This window comes from Rhopalosiphum maidis, chromosome 3, assembly GCF_003676215.2.
Source record: "Rhopalosiphum maidis isolate BTI-1 chromosome 3, ASM367621v3, whole genome shotgun sequence".
In the NCBI taxonomy this organism is placed as follows: Eukaryota; Metazoa; Arthropoda; class Insecta; order Hemiptera; family Aphididae; genus Rhopalosiphum; species Rhopalosiphum maidis.
Genome location: NC_040879.1, coordinates 5,550,302 through 5,576,558, shown reverse-complemented (window position 1 = coordinate 5,576,558; position 26,257 = coordinate 5,550,302). Strand labels below are relative to the sequence as shown.

The 26,257-nt window shown below is 26.8% G+C and overlaps 2 protein-coding genes across 2 annotated transcripts; one reads left to right on the top strand and one right to left on the bottom strand.

Moving 5' to 3' along the window:
* The first annotated feature begins 1,892 nt into the window (after positions 1–1,892).
* On the top strand, positions 1,893–10,984 carry LOC113559640 (ATP-dependent RNA helicase vasa-like). Its single transcript, XM_026965391.1, has 9 exons — positions 1,893–2,083; positions 8,640–9,258; positions 9,323–9,544; positions 9,612–9,788; positions 9,898–10,096; positions 10,160–10,360; positions 10,424–10,596; positions 10,658–10,759; positions 10,824–10,984. The coding sequence occupies exons 2-9, from the start codon at positions 8,647–8,649 to the stop codon at positions 10,863–10,865; spliced, it is 1,728 nt and encodes a 575-aa protein (XP_026821192.1). The 5' UTR covers positions 1,893–2,083; positions 8,640–8,646; the 3' UTR covers positions 10,866–10,984.
* Positions 10,985–24,002: 13,018 nt separating this feature from the next.
* Positions 24,003–26,251, bottom strand: LOC113560116. Its single transcript, XM_026965886.1, has 13 exons — positions 26,222–26,251; positions 26,065–26,092; positions 25,941–26,005; positions 25,845–25,872; positions 25,702–25,781; positions 25,609–25,639; positions 25,482–25,535; positions 25,376–25,425; positions 25,248–25,313; positions 24,963–25,186; positions 24,607–24,894; positions 24,291–24,548; positions 24,003–24,222 (listed from the first exon to the last, which is right to left on the bottom strand). Exons 6-13 carry the CDS (start codon positions 25,637–25,639, stop codon positions 24,003–24,005), a joined length of 1,191 nt encoding a protein of 396 aa, XP_026821687.1. The 5' UTR covers positions 25,702–25,781; positions 25,845–25,872; positions 25,941–26,005; positions 26,065–26,092; positions 26,222–26,251.
* Positions 26,252–26,257: the final 6 nt, after the last annotated feature.

Genomic DNA, 26,257 nt, shown 5'->3' with positions numbered 1-26,257 from the left:
GTCCAAAAGAAATTCAGTTTATTTAGATAAATAAACTGAGAACTAATTAAGCGTATTATACAAAAATATATTACCTATATTTTATTATATAAAATCATTCATAATAATAATAATAATAATACAATTAGCTGGTATAAAAAATATAGAAATATAGAAAACTAGATAAACAATAGGTCAATAAAAAAAAAAATCTAAAAAAAAAATCTACTTACTTACTGTTCACTTAACAACATAAATTACAATATCTAAGTTGTAAGTAAATTATATTATATTTCTTTAAAAGCTATAAATTACATTAAAAATATTAATAGCAAAATGTATGTCTAATATTCGATTAGTACAAAGTACAAACACATTTTATTGTTTAACATTTATAATATTTACAATATGCTAATACTAGTAGTATTACTTATTACTACAGTAAACTGTACACACATATTATACATTTATACTTGTACCGCTACTTACGCTATAATAGATATACACACGTATATGAATAAAAAATATATATATAAATATTATAGGTATAATATTAATATAATATACACGACATATATTATTATATAATATATTATAAATAATAGACTTACACGTTACCATTATTGGCATTGTTATTATTTATTATATTATATTATTATTATTAAAAATGGATAAATACTCGTATAATATAATATTGTGTATTAGTACTTCGGAACTATCTAAGTCATGCGAATATAAAACAATTTAAGTGTTAGAGTTCTTTTAAAAATAAGCATTAGGTTTCTCAAAAATGTTCGATGTATTTAGAAATATTTTTGTTTTCAAGTAAATTTCAAGTCATTGCAAAACATGCTATTACATGATCACAAAACAAATAATATATTTTTTTTTCATTACCAATAATTTTTAAGTTTTTACTTTTTTTAAATGTCACTTTACATTTTTAATTTCAAATTTCAAAAAAAAATTCTTATCAATTTTCCTGAATTGCTAACGTAATTTGATTACGTGAACGTCAACCTATTTGCTATCTGTCAATAATAATCTAAAAACAAATTATGCACAATATATTATGTCAAAAATTATTTATTTTTTAATTGCAGTATGATTGCAAGAGCAACTTATAAGGAAATTTTAAGTAATATACGTTAATGCGCTATCGCATTTTTGAAAAAATATTATGAATCTGTCGGGTGTTGTACACGTAGTAAACGTCATTTTAAATGGTAAATTTATCGATCGTGGCACGGGGCACAACTACGGAAGTATCGCTGCAAAGAAAAAAAACAAAACCATTCGTAATAATCTTCTAACACTGTCCGATGGGAATTCAATAAAAACAGTCGTCGTAATAATATTACGCCGTCGGTGATGTGGTTGCTCAAGATATTCAGAATAAAAACGTTTGAGGCTTTGGGCAAACTTTTATCCCCCCGGAAAATAGCTTTGCTCGTAGTATTGTGCATTCGACTTGGTGCGGTTGAACCGCATGCCATTTAGTGCACGATAATACGTTAATATGACATAATGGCGCGGCGTGTTCATACTTTTAAAACACGTTCGCCGTCCGAGCCGTTTAATCTTGTCGAGCGCTCCAGCGAAAAAAAATGTCCGTCGGCACGACGTTTTGACACCGACGACGACGGCCGACGCGCTGCAGTCATCGTCGCCCGTACCCTCACCCGCCCGCTCGCCCACCGACTGACCGATAATTTCCGTAATTCGGCACGTCTTCTTGTCGTCTTCGCGTAGAAAAATACGACCGGCGGCAGACTGTATAGGCCCGTATCGTTGTTCTCGAAAACTTTCGACGGTTTCTTTTCCATGATCTGGCTGGACAAGCGCGCCCCGTGCCGGCGTGTCGCGTCGCGTCGACGCACCACCGTCTCCCGCCCGCGTACCGAGAAATGTAAGTTGACAACTGACGACAACGGTACAAAACGCTCCGCAGTCCGTGGCCGTTATTTCGTTTTGGCTCTTTCGCGGGTACGCACCCTTTCTTGTCCGGTTAATTCGTCTCGCACACCGCTCCCACGTTGTACACGAGCTGCGAACTTGAACGGTACATTTTATTTTTGCTCTTGTTTGCCGTTCATCTAAAAACGTAAGTATTGTTCAGGATATTCTTTTTATATCGTTATTATTATTCTCTTGGTTGTATTCGTTTATTATTGTTGCGTCGCGATAAGTCCGCCGAATCAAACCACGTTTTCGGAAACCACACTTTGGCATGGGACTATGCTCAAAAATCACGTGGCGAGAGTATGAAGTTTCATCGTTTCATGTTTTGTGGTTACTCGAATCATTTTAAGTTGGGAATGGACATTCTTGTTGAATATTTTATCACGTATTTTTTTTATTGTAGTAATAATAGTATTAATACCAACCGCGTTGAATATTATCGCCGATCGGTTTTTATTACGTAACTTTATTGGTAAATTTATTTTTTCGCATTTAAAGTAGGCCATTTGATTGTAATTTAAAATACTAACCATTTTATTAATTTTACAAATAGTAATATAATTAACTTAAAAATTTCGATTTTTTGTATCGCGTGTTTTTGTTGCGTTTTGGCATTGCACATAATGACTAATATGGCTCCAGCGAAATGAGCTCAATGCTTTCAAAAATTAAATACCTTTTTTAAAAAAGTAACAACCCACTTTTATGCTAAATAAAAAAACATTAATACCATTCAAAATGTTTATAATCGAACGTTTTCCCTATTTAATCGTGTATTGAATAAAAATTAAAAATAATCAAATTTAATTTAAATAATAATAATTGTTAAATTAAACTGTACTAATAATACAATTTTATCAATAATTTGTTATTTTTTATTAAAAGTAATTGTAAAATAATTTATTACAATTTTTTTTTTATTCATCAAATATATTTTACACAATAATGTGCTAAATAAAACATGATTTATTTAACTCCTGTAAGCTTATACTTGTGTTGGGGATAGAGAGTTACAAAACGATTAATTTAATTATAAATTATCATATAATATAGACAGCATTAATAACATGAAACATATTAGATTATTACTTAAAGAGAAAAAATTGGATATAGAATAGAGCATACTTCAGAAACATAAGTCAAGACAACATATAGGTATAATAACTAGGTATAAAAATAATTATAAAAAAAAACATTTAAATATTACATTTATCATCTTGTTATTTTACGTACCTATTAATAATTAGTAACCCCTAGTACATATCTTCAAATTTTTATTTTATTTTTATGAATCGCAGTATTCAAAAAATTTATTTTGTTTTTTATCTACATAATATTTTATCAGATTGCTGAACACACATTTAAACAAATGGTATACAATACATTGTCTTATCTATTACAATAATGATTTGTTATTTCATTATCATTATTAAACTTATTTAAAAATATATTTTTATTTTGCCAATACCGCATAGGTACATTAATAATTAATAAGTACAAATAAAATAATATGCTGTACACTCTTATTGTTTTAGTGATTGATCTTTATTTTCAGTCTTATTTTTGAGTGGGTTATATATATAAAAAAATAATTTTATTTCTAATTAATTTTTATTTGACATATTTTTGTTTTATTATTTACATATTATTGTATTTAAATAATATAGTAAGTAGGTAATAAACACTTATTAAGAATTCTTGAATAATTCTTAGGAGACAAACAGTATTTCATTATATGAAATTAAAATTAAATAACTTTCTTTCTTTCAGTTAGTGATTTATATCTTAATTTTTAATTCTGTTGATAAAATTGTACTCAACTTACCATGGCCTTGTTAACCTACAATTTTTTAACAAAATGCTCTAAATGAAATAAAAAATTTCTTTACTATGCCTTGAAATGTAAAATTTGCTGAATACTTAAAAATACATAATTATGTATTGAATCCTATCAATTTTTAAGTATGGTGGACATTCAGTCCTTCTACTCTTCATTTTTGTTTATTTCTTTTTATTCCTCTTAATTTGAAAAAAGTGACCAAATTAATTAAGACATTAAAAATTAACGACAATGGTATAGATTCTATACTATGAATATTTTTATGAGAATGTAATTTGTTAAACTATATTCCTAAATAGAATTATAATTTTTAATATTATCAATAAATTCACTAATATCTTCACTACTAATTGGATTAAGATAAATACTGTCATGGCTTTAATTTTTATCATTGAAATTAGTTATATCAAAATATATGTCCTATTTCTAAATTATTTCTTACGTTTACAAAAAAAAAATCATTAAATTCATTACAAATTTCAGTTTTAGATTCAATGGTAATATCATCCTCATTTGTAATTTTATTAATTTATTTGCTTAGTTTACCTATGATCTCATTAATAACATTCCAGATTTGTCTACTGTCAGATTTATATTGTTTTAATTAATTTTGATTTTCTTATTAAAAAGTTTAACTTATTCCTATATAATTTAAATTTCAAATCTTAGGGCTTATGTCCCAGCTAGGAAAAATTGTTTTCTCTATTTCTAATAGAAGTAATAATGCCAGGTGTAATTGCTTTTAGATTTTACAATTTGTTTGGTTTAATTTTATCATTAGGGATGGATGAATACTTGATAAATTCTTCCATTTAGCAATTAAAAATAATAAATATCAATTTCTACATTTGAAGAATTAAAACAAGAATGCAAGTTTTCAGTTTTAATTAATAAATCTAAATGATTAATACTTAATAATATTAAAAAGTGGAAATACTATAGCTGTTGCGTAGTGATCTGGCATATCACATATATATGAAGTTATTTTATTTGTATCAATATTATTAACGAATATATGGTCAATACAAGTTTGAGAATAGTTAGTTATTCAGGTATAATTATTAATATATGGTAAGAATCCATTAAAAGCTGTGATGTATTAGGTACTAGAGTTATTCATAATTTTGATATTAAATATCTCCACAGGTAATCTATAAATATATACATACATATACAGTGGAACATCGATAACTTAAACCTCTATAAGTCGAATTTTCAATAACTCAAATTTTATTTTCGTTCCCAACTGAATCAAGTTATCGATGTTTCACTATATATACGTTTTTCCAACTCAATTGAGATAAGAATAATACTAAAAAATTTCTTTACTATGCCTTGAAATGTAAAATTTGCTGAATACTTAAAAATACATAATTATGTGTTGAATCCTATCAATTTTTAAGTATGGTGGACATTCAGTCCTTCTACTCTTCATTTTTGTTTATTTCTTTTTATTCCTCTTAATTTGAAAAAAGTGACTTGGAGAAATGGTAATTTCGCTTATTGAGCAAAAACAAAATATATATTTATTAATATAGTTAATAAAATATAGCTATAAATAAATTATTATATGAAACATTTTATAGTTTATGGTGAATAATAGAAATTTGTGGGTAAAAATAAATTTTGGTGTTTTGAATTGGGATAGATTATTCAAGAAATTTTTATATTTTTGTTAAAGTCATTTTTAATGTCTTACCTTATTAACTTTCAATTTGTTTTAGGTCATTTTTAATTTATTATATACACAACATTTTTATAAGCAATTATTTTAAATATGATTCATACAATAAAATTTGTTTTTATTATAATTAGTTAAAAACTTAATTCAATTAAATGTGCAGTAACTATTTAATAATTATTATTTGTATTAATCTAAAATTTTATTTTTAGTTAAAATCTGACAATTTGGTTCTGTGTTAAAAAATGTATATCAAATCATTTATTTAACCCTTGATTCCGATTTGGAAACCTATCCAACCTGTGAATTGTTTTTATTTGTCTAGTCATTTCAGTCTTAAATTGTGCCAGTATTTTCAAAAAAAATCTGAAAACATTTTTTATATGAATATTACTAATTTAATTTAAATATGACATGGTGGTTATTAATATTTTGGGACTCATTTATGTTTTTATTTTTTTTTTTAATAGAGGTTTAGGTATATATATATATATATATATATACCTAAATACCTAATAGGTATATATATACCTATTCATATATAATTAGTGTTCGAAATTTCATGAATATTTGTATTAAAATAAAAATTTCAATGTGTTGAGATAGTTGTGAAAATGTGAAATTTCTTAAAAAATTGTTATGTAACTTTTTGATGAAAATACAAGTATCAATTTGAGATTTTATTAGATAAAATATTAATATCATTTACACTCTTTAATATTTAAAAAGTTATCGAACATCACTAAACAAGTTATGTAAAATTTTTGCCATTGTTCCTATAATCAAATAAGGTGGGAGAGTTCATGCTATTAGTATCTTATGTGGTGGTAGATAATAGATATGAGTAGTGGTACTTTGTTATGCTAGTACTTGTGACTTCTATGGATCTAATCTAATCAATGTTAGAACTGAGATATTTGATGCTCGAGGGTAGTAAAAATTCAGTGCCTTTAAAATGATTTCAGCGCACTATTTGTTTTCTCTTTCACCCACGCGCAACATGAGTAAAAATTCTTTAGAATAGTTCAAAATTCATAACTCGCTTTAGAATTAAAATATAATAGAACGCTTAAGAGATATCTCAGATAATGTTCTTAATTTAAAATTTTATAAGAGGTCATTTCATTGTAGTATAAGAAATTAATATGGTTATAGTCATTATTATGAATGTAAAATGTTTGAAAAATACTATGCTGTCATCCTCTTAACTGTACAGTTTTTAGGTACTGTTACAAGGACCTTCCCTGTAGAAAAATGGATTGCCTTGATACGTAAATTTAAAACTATTAAGAAATATAAAGAAATTGATGTTAAAATATTTTTATTGTTATATAATTAACATACATAAAATTTCATATTAAAAAATTTTACAATTATAAAAACAAAATACAAACATAAAATTAAAAATCTATTGATTATTTTAATGTATAGTCATTTCTAATGTAAATAAAATTGAATCTTTTAAATCAACTTTTTTTACAGATGTCTTTAATAATTTCTTCATAATTAATCTTCCTCGCTCTTTATGAGGTTGTAAATACAATTTTATTAATTTTAGTTAACTAAAGCTTCATTCATATGAAGCAGAAATAACTGGCATTGTTAGGTACATTTGTACCTGATATATTATTAGATATGATAAGCATCTTGAAGTTAGTCGTATCATTATCATACATTGTTATTACACAACAATACGATGAACCATTTACTCAAAATCCCATCAATTGATTTTTCTCCAAAAACGATATATAATAAGATAATAAAAACGTTTGACAAATAAACTATAAAAGATATCTAAATCAGACAAAAATAGTTCTCTATAATTTAAATTCCTAATTAATTAATATGTAATATTAAAGTTAAAAGTTTAAAGTTAAAAATTAAAACAGAATATACTTATACATTTTAATATACCATGGCCTTATAATTTTTCATATATTTAAGAGTTTCCTCACCTGGTACAATGGTATCCTCCCCCCAGATCTGTCACTAGGACAAAGCTTGATAACTGGATTATAATAAATATTCAAGTACTTAAAATGTCTTCATGTATATTAAAATATTATCTAAATAAATAATTATTGTTCATCACTTAATATATATTAATAAGGTTTGCTCAATTTTGATTTAAATTTCATACATCAAAGATAAGATTGCAGTTGCACATTTCTTGATATTAACTAGAAATTTGGTAGAATTACAATGAAAATATTACTTTCAAATTAAAAAAAAAAATCCATCCTGTCATTATTTTTATTACTTTAATCTTAGTTTTATGAATCTTCATTTTTAAATTCAGTTTAAAATGAATTTTAGAAATCAGAATTTTTTACTGGTGTTCACCCAAGATTGAATTTTTTGTTTCTTTCTGATTAGTCTGTCTCATAAATTCTATTGTTTCTGATTACACAGATGACAGCATGTCATCAATTCTGTATTTAAAAACTCTTACTGTCACTTTGAGTCTGACTCATCTCAACTTTGATGTCTGAATGGTACACAAAATGGGACATTAAACATGATCCAAATAAAAACCAGTAATAGCACATCACTTTTTTGCTCTATTATATATTGATATTTCTTTCCCAACATTTAACATAGTTTAGTACTTATTAATCAGCTTGAATTAACATCCAACTTGATATAATTATATCTGCATCAAGAGACTTTCCTTTAATTTCTGTATATACGTGTCACTTACCTTACTCACTAACAATTAATACTCCAAATTAAAAGTTAAAATTCTTAGTAATAAGTAAAAAACATTAATTAAACCACTATGACCTTCAGTTATGATGGCATGATGTGGTGAAAGTTTATAATACTAACAAAATTTAAACAGTTGTAGAATACTGTTAATACTTAGGAAGTTAATGTCCCTCACTGAGTCAGCTGCATGTTTCTATAGAAACATTCACAATTGTCTTCAAACCATGTAATAAAAACCTTAAGCATTGTCTGAAAAGAAACTGACACTTGTAGAATATAAAGTATATTACTAAACCCAGTCAAGTGTTGTTAATGGTTGATTTCTTGTACTAAAAATGCATCAATTAATTCTGTTATCACATATACTACTTATTGTGCTAAAGAGTACAGATTATGAACCTGCTGTAAAAAATAATATTTTTCACAAAAAGTCAACTAAATTTCTTCTTGTTTTTATTTTTAATTTAGAATCACAATGTCTGACGGTAGTTGGGATGATGAGTCTGGTTTTTCGAACCAAAGAGGCCGTGGTCGTGGTGGTTGCCGAGGAGGTAGAGGAAGAGGAAGCTTTAATAGAAATAATGATTTTGACTCTAATTCACAAGGTGAAGATGGTTGGGGTAATAGTGGTGGTGGTGGTGGTGGTGGTGATTGGCCTGGTGACAACGATGGTGGATCACGTGGCCGTGGTGGACGGGGTAGAGGAAGAGGAGGTAGAGGAGGAAGCAGAATGGATAGAAATAATGGTGACGAGGAAGGTGGTGATTTTGGTGATGACCAGCAACCACCAGTTTCTGATAAACCTAGACCAACATATGTACCTCCAGAAATTGATGAAAATGATGAATATGGAATTGGTGTTGGAAGCAATTTCGATAAATATGAAAATATTCAAGTAAAAGTTAGTGGTGATTCTGTCCCCAAACATATTGAATCCTTTAAGAGTTCAGGTTTGCGTGAAGTATTAATAGAAAAGTTGGTCAAATGCAATTATACAACACCTACGCCAATTCAGAAGTATGCTATTCCTATTATCATTAGTGGACGAGACATGATGGCTACTGCCCAAACTGGTTCTGGTAAAACTGTAAGTATTGTTAAACTTGACTAACTAAATGTCAAGTAATGAATTAATAAACAATACTTTATAGGCCGCATTTGTTTTGCCAATTGTGCATACTTTACTCTCTAACTCACAAGATTTAGTTTTTGATCGGAATTACTGTGAACCTCAATGTGTTATTATGTCACCAACTAGAGAGTTAGCCATACAAATTCGTGATGTTGTATATAAATTGACGCAAGGAACTTGTATTAGACAATCAATTCTCTATGGCGGAACTGCAACAGGATATCAGAGGAATACACTTGCTGTAAATCTTTATTCAAATTTATGTTTAATATGTGAAGTTAATATTTTATTCATGATTGAATTTATAGAACGGTATCCATATATTAGTTGCAACACCTGGACGTTTGAATGATTTTGTGGGTCGAGGATACGTATCATTTAAGTCTTTAAGGTTCTTTGTGTTAGATGAAGCTGATAGAATGTTGGATATGGGTTTCAAACCAGATATTGAAAAAATATTGAACCACGAAACAATGGTGGATATTGTAAGTTAAATTATTATGAGGTTTTAAACATCAATTAATTTACTTTGATAATGAATATTTATTAAGTAATATATTTTGTAAACAAATGTACATTTTTATTAATTTGTAGCATACTAGACAAACACTTTTATTTTCTGCTACGTTGGCAGATGATATTCAAATGTTATCTGAAGCTTATTTAAAGCCAAACTATGTGTTTGTCGCGGTGGGTGAAATTGGAGGTGCTTGTAAAGATGTTAAACAAGAAATAAGAGAGGTCTCCAAGTTCGAAAAAAAGAAAGAACTAATTAAAGTTTTGGAATCCTTAGGTTGTTATTAATTTGTTTCTGAATTATTTGCATGTTCTGATTGTGTATTGTTATTATTTTTAGGGGATTGTCAAGGAACCATGGTTTTTGTAGAACAGAAAAGAAATGCCGACTTCATCGCTGCATTTTTAAGTGAAAAAGATTATCCTACTACTAGTATTCACGGCGATCGTGAACAACCAGAGAGAGAACAAGCATTAAGAGATTTTAAAAATAATAAAATGAAAATATTGGTTGCTACTGCAGTTGCTGCTAGAGGCCTAGGTTTGTAAATCCTCATTTTTTATTATTATTAATTTTGTTAATTTATTGTTAATGTTTTTTCAGATATAAAAGGTGTTAATTGTGTTATAAATTTTGATATGCCCAGCTCTATTGATGAGTATGTGCATCGAATTGGCCGAACAGGAAGATTGGGGAATTCTGGTAGAGCTGTTTCATTTTATGACAGTAGCAGTGACAATAACTTATCATCAGAGCTTGTTAGGATTCTAAAACAGGTTATGTCAACTTAAAAAATATTTTTTATTCTTTTATATTTTAACAATTGTTGGTTTTTAGGCTGAACAGGAAGTGCCATCATTTTTAGATGGTAGAGGTTTCTATGGAGGAAATTCTTATGGTGGAAGTAGCAATGCTTGCAACGATGTCAGACAGACTTCGGTAATCATATTTTGGCCTTTATTAATAATATGTAGTTATTTTATTATTTAAATTTTGTTAATAGCAACCTGCTGCTGCTGCTGCTGCTGCTGAGGATGAATGGTGAATTGGATTAATTGATTGTATTATTATTTAACTTAATTCGAAATATAGACTGATTAAATTAAGTTATTTGACTATTTTAAGGTCAATAATTATTAAATTTATGTACACCTTAAATTGGTTTTATAATTCTTTACATTCTGTTCTTAAAATGTTATAAACATAATATTATCTTGTTGATTATGTTAAAATGTTTAAATTTAAATTATAACTAACTTATTTTGAAATACACAAACCAGTTAAAATAATATTGACTTATGGTTTTATTTTTGATGATATTATTTAGATAAGAAGTACTTGCTTTTGTTGTCTGTTTTACAATTCTTGACTTTTAAATTTGTATTCAGTAGAATCAATTTTACTATTAGAGTGAATTTGACTTATAAAAAGGTAAAAACATGTATGCTCAAGTGTTTGTTTTTTTTTTTTCAATTTTTTAATTAATAACTGATAGGGCAATTAATTGCATTCAACAAATGTACTGACCAACTACGATGTTTCCATTAGTTATTTTAAATCTATGCTATGATTACAGAAATACTAAAAAATCAAATACTTATGAAATATAGATTATTTTCTTGCTGTCTGAAACAATTTCGCAATTGGTAAATATAATGGTTTTAAATTTATTAATATTTAAATTTGATTAATTAACATTCAGTACTATTATAATTTTAATACTTGCATGGTTTAGTGCACCGTGATCATAGCGAGTGGCTGCTACAGTTGCTTTTCGAATTTGTTATAATATATAGAAATCATGACCATAAGTTTATTTTCATGCCTAATTATAGTCTGAAAACAATAAGTTGTGTGAACAATTTTACTGTAAGCTTTATTGTCATTTTGTATTATTTTGCTACATTAGGTATTTTTTTGTTATCATTGTGTTTAAATGTATTGATGTCTAATTAGGTTTACTTATTATAACTTCCTCTTTAATGCATGTCGGGTGGAATTTTTTTATTTGGTTTTTATTTAAAACCAATGTTAATTGTTTTTGTAACTTCTACCAGGCACTTAGTATTTTCTGAAAATTTTTTTAGTTATTTGATTAGATAAATTAAATGTTTATTGAAATTATTCACTGTTATCTACGCAGGGAGTTTTAATTGAACTTTTTTTCTGTATGTGTACCTAGTACCCAGTAGTACCTATCATATTAATATGTAATATAACTATACCTATAATATCGAAAAATTTGCATTACCGAGTACTACCTACTTTTGACAGAAAAATTTGCTACTGCATTTATTACACATTTTACCTTTAGTTATTTCCTAGAAATAACTTTTTTTTTAATTTCGATTGTGCTATATACCGGAGTCGTCACTCTTTTAAGAGGCTGACCCGGGGGCCACATTTCTAAACAAAAAACGTTCAATCTTAGTATACAACAAGCAACTACTACTGCCATTAATTATTTGTGCTTGTCCTATATGGGGAAACTGTTCAGTTACATATTAAAAATGCTCTGTGGTTCATTCGTAATGAGAATATTCATAAAGACCCTCCAAATTGTTAAAATTGTAGACCTCATACGCACCCTATCAAGAAATTTTCATAATTCATTACTCAACCAACAGGCTCGCTTGATACATGGACCGGTAAAATTATTAAGCTTGGTAAATTTCTGGGTCCCAATCCGGCCCTGGAAATAAATGAGTACTAACATTTTTATCATAATATGCAGTCTTATTTGTTTAATCTTAATCGAATATTATTAAATATTAAAAAAGAAATAATAAAAATAAAGAAAATCATGTCATAAATTATAATATTAATCGGGTATATTAGAGTTTAGGTACTTAATCAATATCAATATTTTTCTGTTTTTCTAATAATGTGAGTGATTGTCATAATTTCGATCTTGAACATTATGCATATTATATAAATACCTATGTACTGATATCGATGTATCAAGGTAAATCATATTAATATCTCATAGTTTAATTAATATTATAATTTTAAAGTAAATTGTGTATTTACATAGCTATTATATCTCACTGTAAATTAATATATTAATATCAATCTTGGATCATTATGTAGTATATAGTCTAAGATATCAATGAAAGCTTACGATATATATGCCCTAGATCTTAACTTAGCCTTTAAGTTTGATAATATTTAAATTTGTTATTTTATTGTAGTTAACATTACAAAATCTGTTCTACTGAAAGCAAAATTTCTGTTGTATGTTTATGAATAAGGCTGATATAACACATTGGGGTGTAGAATCTTCTAAATGTATAACATAATACGTCAGGATTTTATAAAAGTTAACGAATGTCATACTATATAAACATGCGACAGATCTGTATTACAATACAGTCAGTATAATATGTAATTTCTATTTTAGTTCATATTTTTACCTGGAACGTCACGACAATCCATTAAATAAAAAATTGTGATTTACTATTTAATGTAATACTGCTAAACTATTATTTGTATTTATGTGTTAATTTGTTTATCTGAAAGTTATATTAAAAATTAATATACTATTAATAAACCTATAAACCTTTGGGGTAAAACGGAAACCCCCGTATAAAATTCTAAGACTGGTGGGTGGTTCGATCATTTTGTATAACACTTAGGTACTAAACGTATACATTTAATTCGATACTACGAGTTACCTATTACTTGTGCATTTGCATATTTGTCTTGCACAATCACAAAAATAGTTAAGTATGAAACAAATACGTACTTTCATAAAGCTAGTTTTGAAATTTAATTATGCATATAAATTTATATTATACACTTACACATAATCATCATTTAATAAATAACTCTTATAATTTACATATATACCTGGCTTCATTAAATACATTGAAAAATTTTCATAAAATACAATTGATATAACTTACACGACTATCCCATACAAATCTATAATCTATTATAAAACCAAAATATTTTAATTCATTTACTTTTCCAAATTTCACACATTTTGGATCACTTTTATTTAAAATATGATTATACTATAGAAAATATACAATCAAATTATGTCCATGTAAAACATTATTAAAAGGTGAATAAAACAAATAAATTTAGATTTTAGTAAATTTAACTTTTTCTTTCAAAACCAAATATTCACATTATTTAAAATAGTATTTGCTTCATACTACAAGTTATCGATTATTGGTTCAGATAATATTATAGCTAACCATTAGCAAAACTTATCAATTCTATATTAATATTGTCTATTTATATTCAATATATCATTTATAAAAAAGATAAAAAAACAGGAGACCTAAAACTGTTCCCTGCTGAACTCCACAAGTAATGCCTCTAGCTTTACTATAAACATAATTTACTTTAACTATTTGAGTTCTTTCACTTCAAAAAGATTTTAGTAGATAGGTTGTTAGCAACTTCACCAATACCTGAATATTCTAGAATTTTTTTAGCAATAACTCATGATTTACGCATTCAAAGGCTTTTTGAATGCCTAGAAATATACCGATTACTTTATTAAATATAATAAATATATATAGCATCAATATATCTACAAATGAAGTTATTCAGTTTAAAAAAACACATAAGTTCTTGACAAACTAACTAAAAATCCAAACTGTGAATTTGAAAGATCTATAATTTCCACATGATGATGATCTATTACCTGATTTAAATAGTGGAATTACAATAAAATTTTTAAACACTAAAGGAAAGTTATCAATTATTACTTTGTAATTTTTTATTAAAAGTAATTGTAAGATAATTTATTACAATTTTTTTTTTATTCATCAAATATATTTTACACAATAATGTGCTAAATAAAACATGATTTATTTAACTCCTGTAAGCTTATACTTGTGTTGGAGATAGAGAGTTACAAAACGATTAAATTAATTACAAATTATCATATAATATAGACAGCATTAATAACATGAAAACATATTAGATTATTACTTAAAGAGAAAAAATTGGATATAGAATAGAGCATACTTCAGAAACATAAGTCAAGACAACATATAGGTATAATAACTAGGTATAAAAATAATTATAAAAAAAAACATTTAAATATTACATTTATCATCTTGTTATTTTACGTACCTATTAATAATTAGTAACCCCTAGTACATATCTTCAAATTTTTATTTTATTTTTATGAATCGCAGTATTCAAAAAATTTATTTTGTTTTTTATCTACATAATATTTTATCAGATTGCTGAACACACATTTAAACAAATGGTATACAATACATTGTCTTATCTATTACAATAATGATTTGTTATTTCATTATCATTATTAAACTTATTTAAAAATATATTTTTATTTTGCCAATACCGCATAGGTACATTAATAATTAATAAGTACAAATAAAATAATATGCTGTACACTCTTATTGTTTTAGTGATTGATCTTTATTTTCAGTCTTATTTTTGAGTGGGTTATATATATAAAAAAATAATTTTATTTCTAATTAATTTTTATTTGACATATTTTTGTTTTATTATTTACATATTATTGTATTTAAATAATATAGTAAGTAGGTAATAAACACTTATTAAGAATTCTTGAATAATTCTACAAAAAACAATCATTAAATTCATTACAAATTTCAGTTTTAGATTCAATGGTAATATCATCCTCATTTGTAATTTTATTAATTTATTTGCTTAGTTTACCTATGATCTCATTAATAACATTCCAGATTTGTCTACTGTCAGATTTATATTGTTTTAATTAATTTTGATTTTCTTATCAAAAAGTTTAACTTATTCCTATATAATTTAAATTTCAAATCTTAGGGCTTATGTCCCAGCTAGGAAAAATTGTTTTCTCTATTTCTAATAGAAGTAATAATGCCAGGTGTAATTGCTTTTAGATTTTACAATTTGTTTGGCGGTTTTAGTTGTATATTTTAGTAAGGAAAATTATAGATCCCCTCTATCATAACAATAATTAAACAGTTCAAATAGAATTAAAAAACATAGAAATAATAATTATATATACCGAATATACATATACATACATACATATATATATAATATGACAATAACAACTGATTATTTGTTTTGTTGCTGAGCGTGCTACAGCCGTGGCTGCGGGCCGACTATAATACTACAACTATTTTTATTTTTTAGTAACAGAGAGGTGACGTTAAGCTGTTCCTCTCTGACGTTATTGGAAATCACTGAAATACCAGCGTTCGTTTACGTACTAATTATTTTGTGTATTTCTTATCGGTTTATTGATATTTTTGGAATATACACGGAATTATACACAATAATGCAATAATGAATAAGTAATAATTCATATTAAAGTGAAATGAAGAAGAATTTTTTCTTAAATGATATCATGAATACGTTAAAAATTATTAGCGAAATATGTGCTATAGTGAACCAAGAAATTCACATTTTTAAGTGAGGCACATGCACTTAATTCACCATCAAAGCCACCACTAGTCTAAAGAGGAGCATCGTGTTTAATAGAACAATGTGTATAAAAAATTGTTTTAGAATATTGATATTTTATTACAATTTATTACAATAATATAAATTATAGTGAAAATTTTGTAATTTTATTTTATTTTTGCCTCCTAAAATAAACGCGAAATATTTTTGATTATTTTCGTTGAAGTCTATTTTAGTAATTATATTGTCACGTGAATTATTAGAAACTATAAATGAACGATTAAGGGGGGTACCGGTTTTGTATACATTGCAATATGTGTGCATAAAATATTATTCTTAGGAAGAAATTTAAAAATTAATTTAAGTATACGGCCAGCTACTATTATAACTATAACTATTATTGACGATATTTATAAATGTTATTAGTTATTATGCAATATGCTATGCATTTATACAATGTACAAAATACAATGAATCGTATTTCTCTCATCAACATATGCTACTAGCCTACTTTAGCTCTACCATTGGCGTCCGGAGAGCGAGGCAAGACGGGACATTTGCCCTCCCCCACTGGAATTCAAATATAATTTTGAAAATTGTTACCTTTATTTTGATTTAATTAAACGTTTCATTAATATTTTGACTTAAATATAGGTAGATCATTTATTCATTTAAAATTGACGAAGAAAAAAATGCTTTCTAATATGATAGATTAGACTATTCATATTATACAGAGATTTAAAACATAAATACTGTCGACATAATTGACTAAAATTGAAAACAAATAATTATATTTATTTTATACGAGTATAAGGCAAAACATGATAATGATTATCATTAGGGACCGGATTTATATGCAAATGCATATATGTAGGTATTGGAATAAGCTTTTTGAAATCTAATGAACGTTGTTCCCGATTTAGATAATTCTTATTAAAATAATACTAATTTTATTTAACATATTTCAACGTTTTTACCTATTAAACAGTGGCGATGTCAGATATTTTTTATTGGGAGGGGTGATACGGGGGAAAATTATTTTCTGGTGGGGCATTTATGTATTGCTACTCGATCACCCACTATTTTGCTTATATTATATATTCAGAAAGTACTGCTGAAAATGTTTTGGGTATAATATGATATATTTCTAAATAATCCAAAAATAATTAAATAATTAATTAATAAAATTTCTATGTTTACTTACATATTTTTAACATATTGGAATCCAAAGTAGGTATAAGGTATAACCTAAAGTACTTATATGTCTTATATAAACTTGTAAGTAATAAGGTTATATGACTTATGATGTATAAAATGTGTTATATACACATTCATATTTTATGTTCATTGCAATTAAACAAATAAAGATAGGGCTTTTTAAGTATCTAAATAGTAAATACTAAATAGCAACATATTGGTATTACCTATTAAAATAAAAATCAATAAATGAAATTTATTATGTTAGCATTACTTATTTTATTTTATCATTATATTATATCTAAATATCAACATACCGTTAGTTATTAGTATTAAATGAATAGGTATAAATAATTACAAATTATTACGATAGTATTATTTTTTTTTTTTATGAATCACATTAAATTTATCTACCAACCATATCTAAGTTTAAACTCTTAGAAGCTTTTTTTTCAATACCCAATATTGCAATTGATTTTAATTTTTCATTGGACATTTGGTTTCTTAAATATGTTTTGATCTATCTCAAGCTTGAAAAAGTCCGTTCCGCTCCTGCAATTGAAGGTGGTATTATAATTGAAATTGTACATAAAGTATATGTTACAGAGCCATTTTATGTTTTTCTAGTAAGTATACAAGATCAAGTACTGTTTTTACTTCACAATCATTTTCTTCTTCATATCTTTTAATTAGTTTTGGTAATAGTTTTAATTCAGCTACCAAGCTGTCTGAATCGGTACTATAATGAAGGGAAAGTGGTTGTAAATTGTTCATATCCAAAAATGTTGAACTTTTTGGATTTAAAGAACCTATTCCTTTTAAAATTGGGCTGTTATTAAATCTTTTGTTCAATTTACTCATCATTCTATCAATTAAAGGATAAAATATCATTAACTTTAAATCGTTAGTATTTTGCATGGCTCTGCTTTCTGCTACTGATTCTGTCAAAAATACAGTAAAATTTGTAGGTAACTTCACTGTTATTTTTTTCTTTGCCGTTTCTAGGCTATTTATGTTGTTATTTTCAGCAGCTAAATTAACTTCATTCATCAATTTATTAAATTTTTCAATTTCATTTCTATATTTATTTAAATGTGAAATCAATGCATTTACAAGACTACAGCTAGAACTTATATCAGAATCAGCTCTTTGCAAGTACACTGACACAATTTTTAACTCATGTAAGGTTTCACAGAATAAGTGTAAGCAAAATAAAAATTCAAAGTTAATATGGCTTAAAAGTGAACTAGCTTCTAAACTTTTGTCATTTCTTGATTCTAAGCTAATCTTAATAAGTAAAACTAAAATTATTGATAGACGATAGTGTTTTTTTTATGGCTATGCAAGCAACAATTTGGTACAACCACCTAGTTTAAGAAATACTTTTTAGCTCCACACATTTATATTTTGGATTTAACATTTTTTGCAGTTCAATAAATTCAGTGTGTACTGTTGATCTACTAACAAAATTATAGATTTTTTGGAGTAACGAAAAAAATGTAGCCACTTCTGGAATATTCTTACAAACATCCACAATAACAAGATTTAATCGATGGTTATAACAGTGGGTATAAATTGCTTGCGGTACTTCTTGCTGAAAAACAATATGATTCTTATGACACACGTCGGGCGACAGGCGTCGCCGTCGTGGGCGAAACAGGAATTATATTAATATCATGGATAAAAATAGAAATATTGTCCCGAAACCTTAGATCATATACTATGGATGGACCCACGGCGTATTATGTCCATACAAAAAGTTGTACTTGTCGCATGTTTATTATCTGGATCATTAATGATATTAACTTAGATCATAAGTTATACGATCTAAGGATATTAATATAATCTAAGATAATATCAAATTTATAATTTTTAGCATTATATTGCGGATTAACTAACTTATTACGGCTTACCACTTATAAGTTATAATAGAAGATACCTTATTAAATTATTCAACCTTAAACAAATTAAATAAATAACTTCCCTTTTTAGTTTTGACATTTGGCTAACTATAATGCATGTGTGTTTTGTTTAAAATCTGTAAAATTAAATCCTGGATTAACTTTGCTTGTGTAAGTTAATTCATTAATTATTTATTAATAGAGGCATAATCATTACAATGAAGATTTCTAAATAAATAAATGTTTTTGAAAATATTTAGATTTCCTAAAGATCCAGTAATAAGGTTAAAATGGTTGGAAGCTTGTAAATTTAATGAATCAGATATTTTACCTAACCGAAAGCTGTGTTCATTTCATTTTGAAGAGCACAGTTATACTGGACAACACAAAAAATGTATTAACCGTGGAGCAATTTCTACTCTACGTATGAAGAAGTACTTATAGCTCAAAATACTGAAAGTAATTATTTTAAATAAAATTGTTTGCATTGTTTTCATTGTAAACAATGAATGAAGTATGCTCAGACCCTACATTGTTTAATAGTATTGAAATGAAAAATCATTTTTTTAATCAGGACCCATTTAATAATCATTGAAGTCAGTTACTAAAACTAATTATTGATTATTACATAACTTTGAGATTAAATAATTTCGTAAAGATGTTTACCTTATCCATAATTAGCAAAAATATACGAAGAAATTATACAAAATTGATTTCATTTAAAAATCAGTAGTTATTTTGAATTAATATTGTATTATTATAATTATGACTGGCGATCGACGATTGTTCCTATTATTTTATAATAAATAAAACAGTTATGTTAAATGTTAAAAATAATTATTTTAAGTATTTTAATTTGTATAACCTTGACATTTTATGCATTTTGCTTAGTGAACACAATTTTTATTTATATAATTTTATTAATTTTTATTAATAAGATTCAATTTTCAAATCGACAATTGTTGAGTAATCAAGTTTAATTTGTTTAATATGCAATTTCAAATTTACTTATTTACATATCTTTTAATACAGGATTTTATACCGTATAAAATGTGTATAATACGGTATACTACAAAAAATTATTATACCATACTTATGTCTTAAATACAAATTACACGCATAATACCCAAAAAAATAAAATACCGTATTCTGATATCTGATTCCCCAGCTGGTAAATATGCGACGATTAACCTCACGCATGCGCATATCAAACACCTAATCAAGAGACTCGTCGATGATATCGACAACAAAAAAAAAATACGCCGTGGCTCCATCCATAGAATATGATCTAAGCCCGAAACCCAATAACAATCAACAAATGATTATCAAATCAGCGATAACAGAACAAATTATAGGTACTTCAACTATCACTACAAAATTAATAAAATGTATTTTAGATTAAAACGCTCAACATTAAATTATAGGGGGGCAAAGGAGGAGCAAAATCAAATGTTGGGGAGGCACTTACCCACCCTGGCCCCAGTGTAGCGCCGCCCCTGCTATTAAATGCATATTGAATACATATTTGTAGTTTTATAGTGCATATTATTATTTATAACCCATATTATATTCGTTTTTCGTCGTATTTTCACGTTCACAGTCAATATAAGTTTAAACACATTAGTCATTAAAAAACTGCCAATGATGATCATCCAATGCAATAAGGTAAAAATTATAAATGGTAAAAAATATTATAATAATTCAATTTTTGTTTTCCGTTTTTATTAATTTGAGCTAATACTTTATAGATTAAAGATACAGAATGTTAAATGGCGACGAAGACGACAAAATACTTTAAAAGCTTTTTTATACTTTTTTAATACCGTATTAATTAATAAATATTTTTACATAATACATTTACATATTAATACATTTTACATATTTTTATATAATTTTAAACAAAACTTTAAGTACATATTTAAGTACATATTTTGTAACATATTTCATCATTTTTAGAAGTATATTTTGAGGATTTTTGTGCATATAAATCCGGTCCCTAATTATTTTATATATATATGATGTGTTTGAAAAATGGGATTTTCAACTAGGCGATGACAATTCTCCTGGATTAAAGTGGTTAGATTTATTAGGTGTTTATCGTGAAAAAGTTATTAGAAGAAAAGAAAAATTCACTGAACAGATAATAAATAATAAATAAGGTTTGCAATAGAACAACCGCGAAGACTTCCGTTTTTATAAATAATTCTAACATATTTTGTAGTTTGGAAGGATTCAACTTTTTGTGTTTGATTTTATTTTAAGCTTTCCTGATAAATTTCATACGGGTGCCCATGAGCTCTACGATGTTTATTTTTTTTCAATTAAACCATTTAGCTACGTAGTTGACGTGATGTAAGCACGGGGCCTAGGAAAAATGTCGTATTTTACCTAGGTATCCCAGATTCCCAGGGTCGTCTTGCACTCCTGCAGATAATAATTTAGGTGCCAAGTGCAACAACTATTTTATTGCATTTTTTAAATATGCGTCAATAAATAATGTAGACGTAAAACGTAGTTTTTTTTTGTACAAACATACTTTAACTTTTAAGTAATAGAAGATTTAATCTATTTTGAATATATACTTAATTATCAATATGAATTCTAACGTTTGTCTAATTTTTATTCGAATTAATTTAATAATAATCTTAAATTCAGTTGTTTTATATAACTTTTTGAACTTTTAAAATAAAAGTTTTGTGCGTTATCATGTAAATTAAATTCGGATAACCGATATCGCCGATGCCATTACTACTATACTCCCTCGCCGATAAAACCATATGTTTATGTCACTTTATGATAAACCTATGTCATAGTTCTTACTCCGCAACTCCGCTACAGCTGCAATAGAAATATATACTATTTTATTAACTAACCTAAATACACAAAATTCCCATGATTTTGCTTACAAACTCGTAGGTATTGTAAACATCTTTTGATACTGCATTTCCATACTTATTACCTACTATTTCACTTTAATAAAATAATTGTGTAATGTATATTACTTTTCTATATCGTATATACTTATATACATATACTATGTACCTACACACACACATTATAGGCATATTTTAACAGATTATAGCTCCCGAAACTTTATTGTCGCCGGGGACAGAGATAATATTTTACTTATTAGTTAGTAGTTACTACGTTTTTTAGAGGTACACGTTACGGTCCAAGTAGAAAAATTAATCATTGAAAACATTAACCGGGCATTATATATTTGTATACAATGCTAAGACTGGTGCGATCATTGTGTATGCTGTGTATAGCATTAAGCCACTTAGATATACTATACTTTGTCTAGCGAAAGAACGCGGGGGGGGGGGGGGTCGCGCAAAATCGGCGCGTTCTCTCGCTAGGCAGATTATAAAACATAAGTTTATTTCAGTATTACGAGGTACCTATAACATATTACTTGTAACATACTAGTATTTGTATATTTGTTTTGTATAGTCATAAAAATATCAAATTGTGAAACGAATACGTTTCATGATTACTTTCATAGGTACGCCATTTTATACTTTTTAGAAAAATTTTACTTAAATTACAGACATTTTTATTTCAAAAAATTCGAATAAACATTTAGATATTTATTTTTAATTTTTGTTTCATAATATGGTTTTGACCGATTTTCGAAAAATGTACTTTGTGTATTTGGCAATAGTATAAAATATACTTAAATTAGGTAATTGTATACAATGTCATATAATAATCTTATTATAGTTATGTAATAATCAATATGCCTAAGATAAGTTTCTCAAGACTTTAAATTATCAAACTGATTTATATTATTATTTAACAAGCAACATAAATCAAGACATTTTTTGACAGTTCAGTAAACGTATGTTAATATTTAGCTTAAAGTATTATATTCATGATCTAATACCGGTATTAAATTGTTGTGTTTAAACAAATTTACTGATACAGATTGGTTATAAATTACCTTGAAATTATTTACATTGAGTTTTTCATAAATTAAAATAGTATAGTATATTTGTTTGCTAAGGAAGATTTAGTAAATATTTAATAACAGTTATTGTAACATTCAGCTTATAAAATAAATAATGCTATTAAAAGTTCCTCCCCAAATGGATGAACCATATACACATGAAAAAATAGTTTGTACCAAAGCTAAATAAATAACTCTTTTATAATTTACATCTAGTACTGCAATCTGCTATTGCTATTTTTACCTTAAATTTATTTTTATAACTATTTTCTATATAAGTGCCATTTGTTTATTTTATCAATTGTATTGTTTGCTGTTTGGTCACTTTAATTATTATTTTATATTGTTTATATTCATTACTATAAATTGTATTGTTTGTACTATTAGGCTCCAAACCCGTTCATAAATAAATAAATAAATAAACACTAAAGGAAAGTCACCAAATTAATAAAGACATTAAAAATTAACTGTCCTGGAGTCCTGTAGAGTGTAGAGGACTCCGGCAGACATGATTTTACCAGAGTCAGTAGTCACATCAGTCTACATCAGAATCTTGTCATTTGTACTTAGAAATATTTTCAATTAAAAAAACACTTAGAAATATTTTTATCATTTTTTTTCATTCGACACGACTACATTATACCTTATCAACATCCAGTTGTTGGCCCACTAAAGCGCTGATGATTTAATAATGAATATATATGGTATAAAACTACAAGTTTGTTTTTATTTATTTTTATTAAATATTTGAAAAAAAATCTATGGAATCAGGAAACACTTCCAGAAGTTGATCAAGAGTATACTTGAACCCATTGATCACTTTATCGTCTGGGAACCCGTCGACCATAGGAAACGTTGGATCATCATATGGAAAAGATGTCATGGCATAGGCAAACATAGGCATTAAAACTTGTAAATAGTTCATGGTGGTACTTGTAGCTTGGCCAAGTTTTTCGCGACTGTAAAATGTATATTAAATCATAAAACAATATTATAATTTTATTCATCAGTGTTTCGGTACTCTTACAGTCTCAGGTACTCAATAATGTAATTTGGCTTCTGAAGTAGCACTAGCCAATGGTGTACAGGTAATTCATTTTGAATGCATTTATCTTGTACATAACGCAACACCCTGCTGGTAATGGCCAATTTCATATTGATAGCTAAAGGCTTGTTGGGTTGTTTCTTCCTAAATATATTACGACAAAGTGATATAAGTGGATGATCCACATTCAGCTTCTTCAGCAAACCAGCATTCCGGAGTCGTTCAGTTAATGATTCGAAACTACACATAAATGTTGGAATTAATTTTAATAGTAATGCATAAAAATAAATAAAATTACTAATTAGGAACGTTCGGAATGCCTTCTGATATATTATCGACATTGTCATGAGAAAAATGACTACTGTAGTTAAAGTTTTGTTCACTGCCTTCCGAATAGATGGAGGTTGATTTTGTTATGACTGATGAGGGAGATGATGGAGGATCATCAATCTCTTCTCTCTTCTCATTTTCAAACCAATCATTGATATATGAAGCTTTGACATATGGTGCCAAATGATTAACAAATGGCGCATTAGGTAATGCCCAATTCCCTAGCCACAGTTCTACTTGAAGCATTTTTAAGAGACTGAGAAAAATAAATATGCAAGTGATTTGGTTTAAGTTTGTTATAAACTATAAATAGTATTAACTTACGTGTGCAGTGTTTTCCTAATTGTTAGATCTTGCCACAGCTTTCGGCCCACTATATCACGGACAGTGTTGAGACGGATTAACTTGCAGCTTTCTGTTTGAATCGACAGCAGTTGATTTATGTTTTTTTCAATTGGCTCATTCATAATATAATAATGCATTTGCATTATGTGGCTTTCAAGCCCTTCAATTGTTATGTATTCACAAAAAGGACAATATCTAAGGGGCTGATAAGTAGTTAATTTAATAAATATGAAACAAAGTTAAACCTATATTTTGTTTGATTACTCTGTTGATTTTCAATCCCATCATTAAGTTTTGTTGAACGGTCATGCTCATTTGTACACTTGACATCTAACAACAAAATTTAATTACAAAAAAAATTCTAAACCAGAACTGTTTGATGTAATACGCACACAGTCATCAGATGTATCTTCATTATTTGGTGATGAAACAACCTTGGTAACTAAAAAAACAAAAATTTAAAATCTTATGCATACAAAACAACAAATTATAACATACTAGTATACTCTTTCTTTCCACCATCGTCCAGATTTTCGGTTTCCAAGTTCAAACCTATAATACAAAAAATTAAATTGCAAATAAAATGCTAAATATAAACCAAAGTTTGAAATACTATAGATACTACCATAATTTACTACAATTTCATCTGCAAACATCTAAAAGGACAAAAAAATTTGTAAATTAAAAAAAATCAAAAAATATTGTATGTTACACCCACATAGTCGTCTTCGGGAACTTCGGATAGCGTGGAAAGTTCGGAAATTGAGGAAACCTCCAATAAATTCTCGCTGTTGGAAACTAAAATAAAATTAAAAACCATAAATAAAAAAAAAAAAAAAATTGAAAAACGCCAAAACATACCTTCCTCTTCTTGCAGATCAGGAAAGATCTATAAATGGTACAGATAATATACGCTATAAATTAAACAAATCATAAAATATTATAAATGAAACTTACATTTTCTTCTCCTGATATTTCAAGTAGTGGAATAGAACTAACGTTAAATGGTACTGTCTTAAAAACTAAAATAATACAAATTATATTTATAAACTATAGTTTAAAAAAAAAATTTAAAGCATACCATTCTCTCTTTTCTGATCCGCTAAGATCTACGAATAAAAATATACGAGATTAATATAACTAGTTGAAAAACTTATCTAATTTGTATGATATAATATACTATTATATATTATTTTATAAGCTATATATTATGTATTATCTAAGTATCTAATATTCACTTTTTTGATAATAGCTTTCTTCTTCTTCCTCTTTTT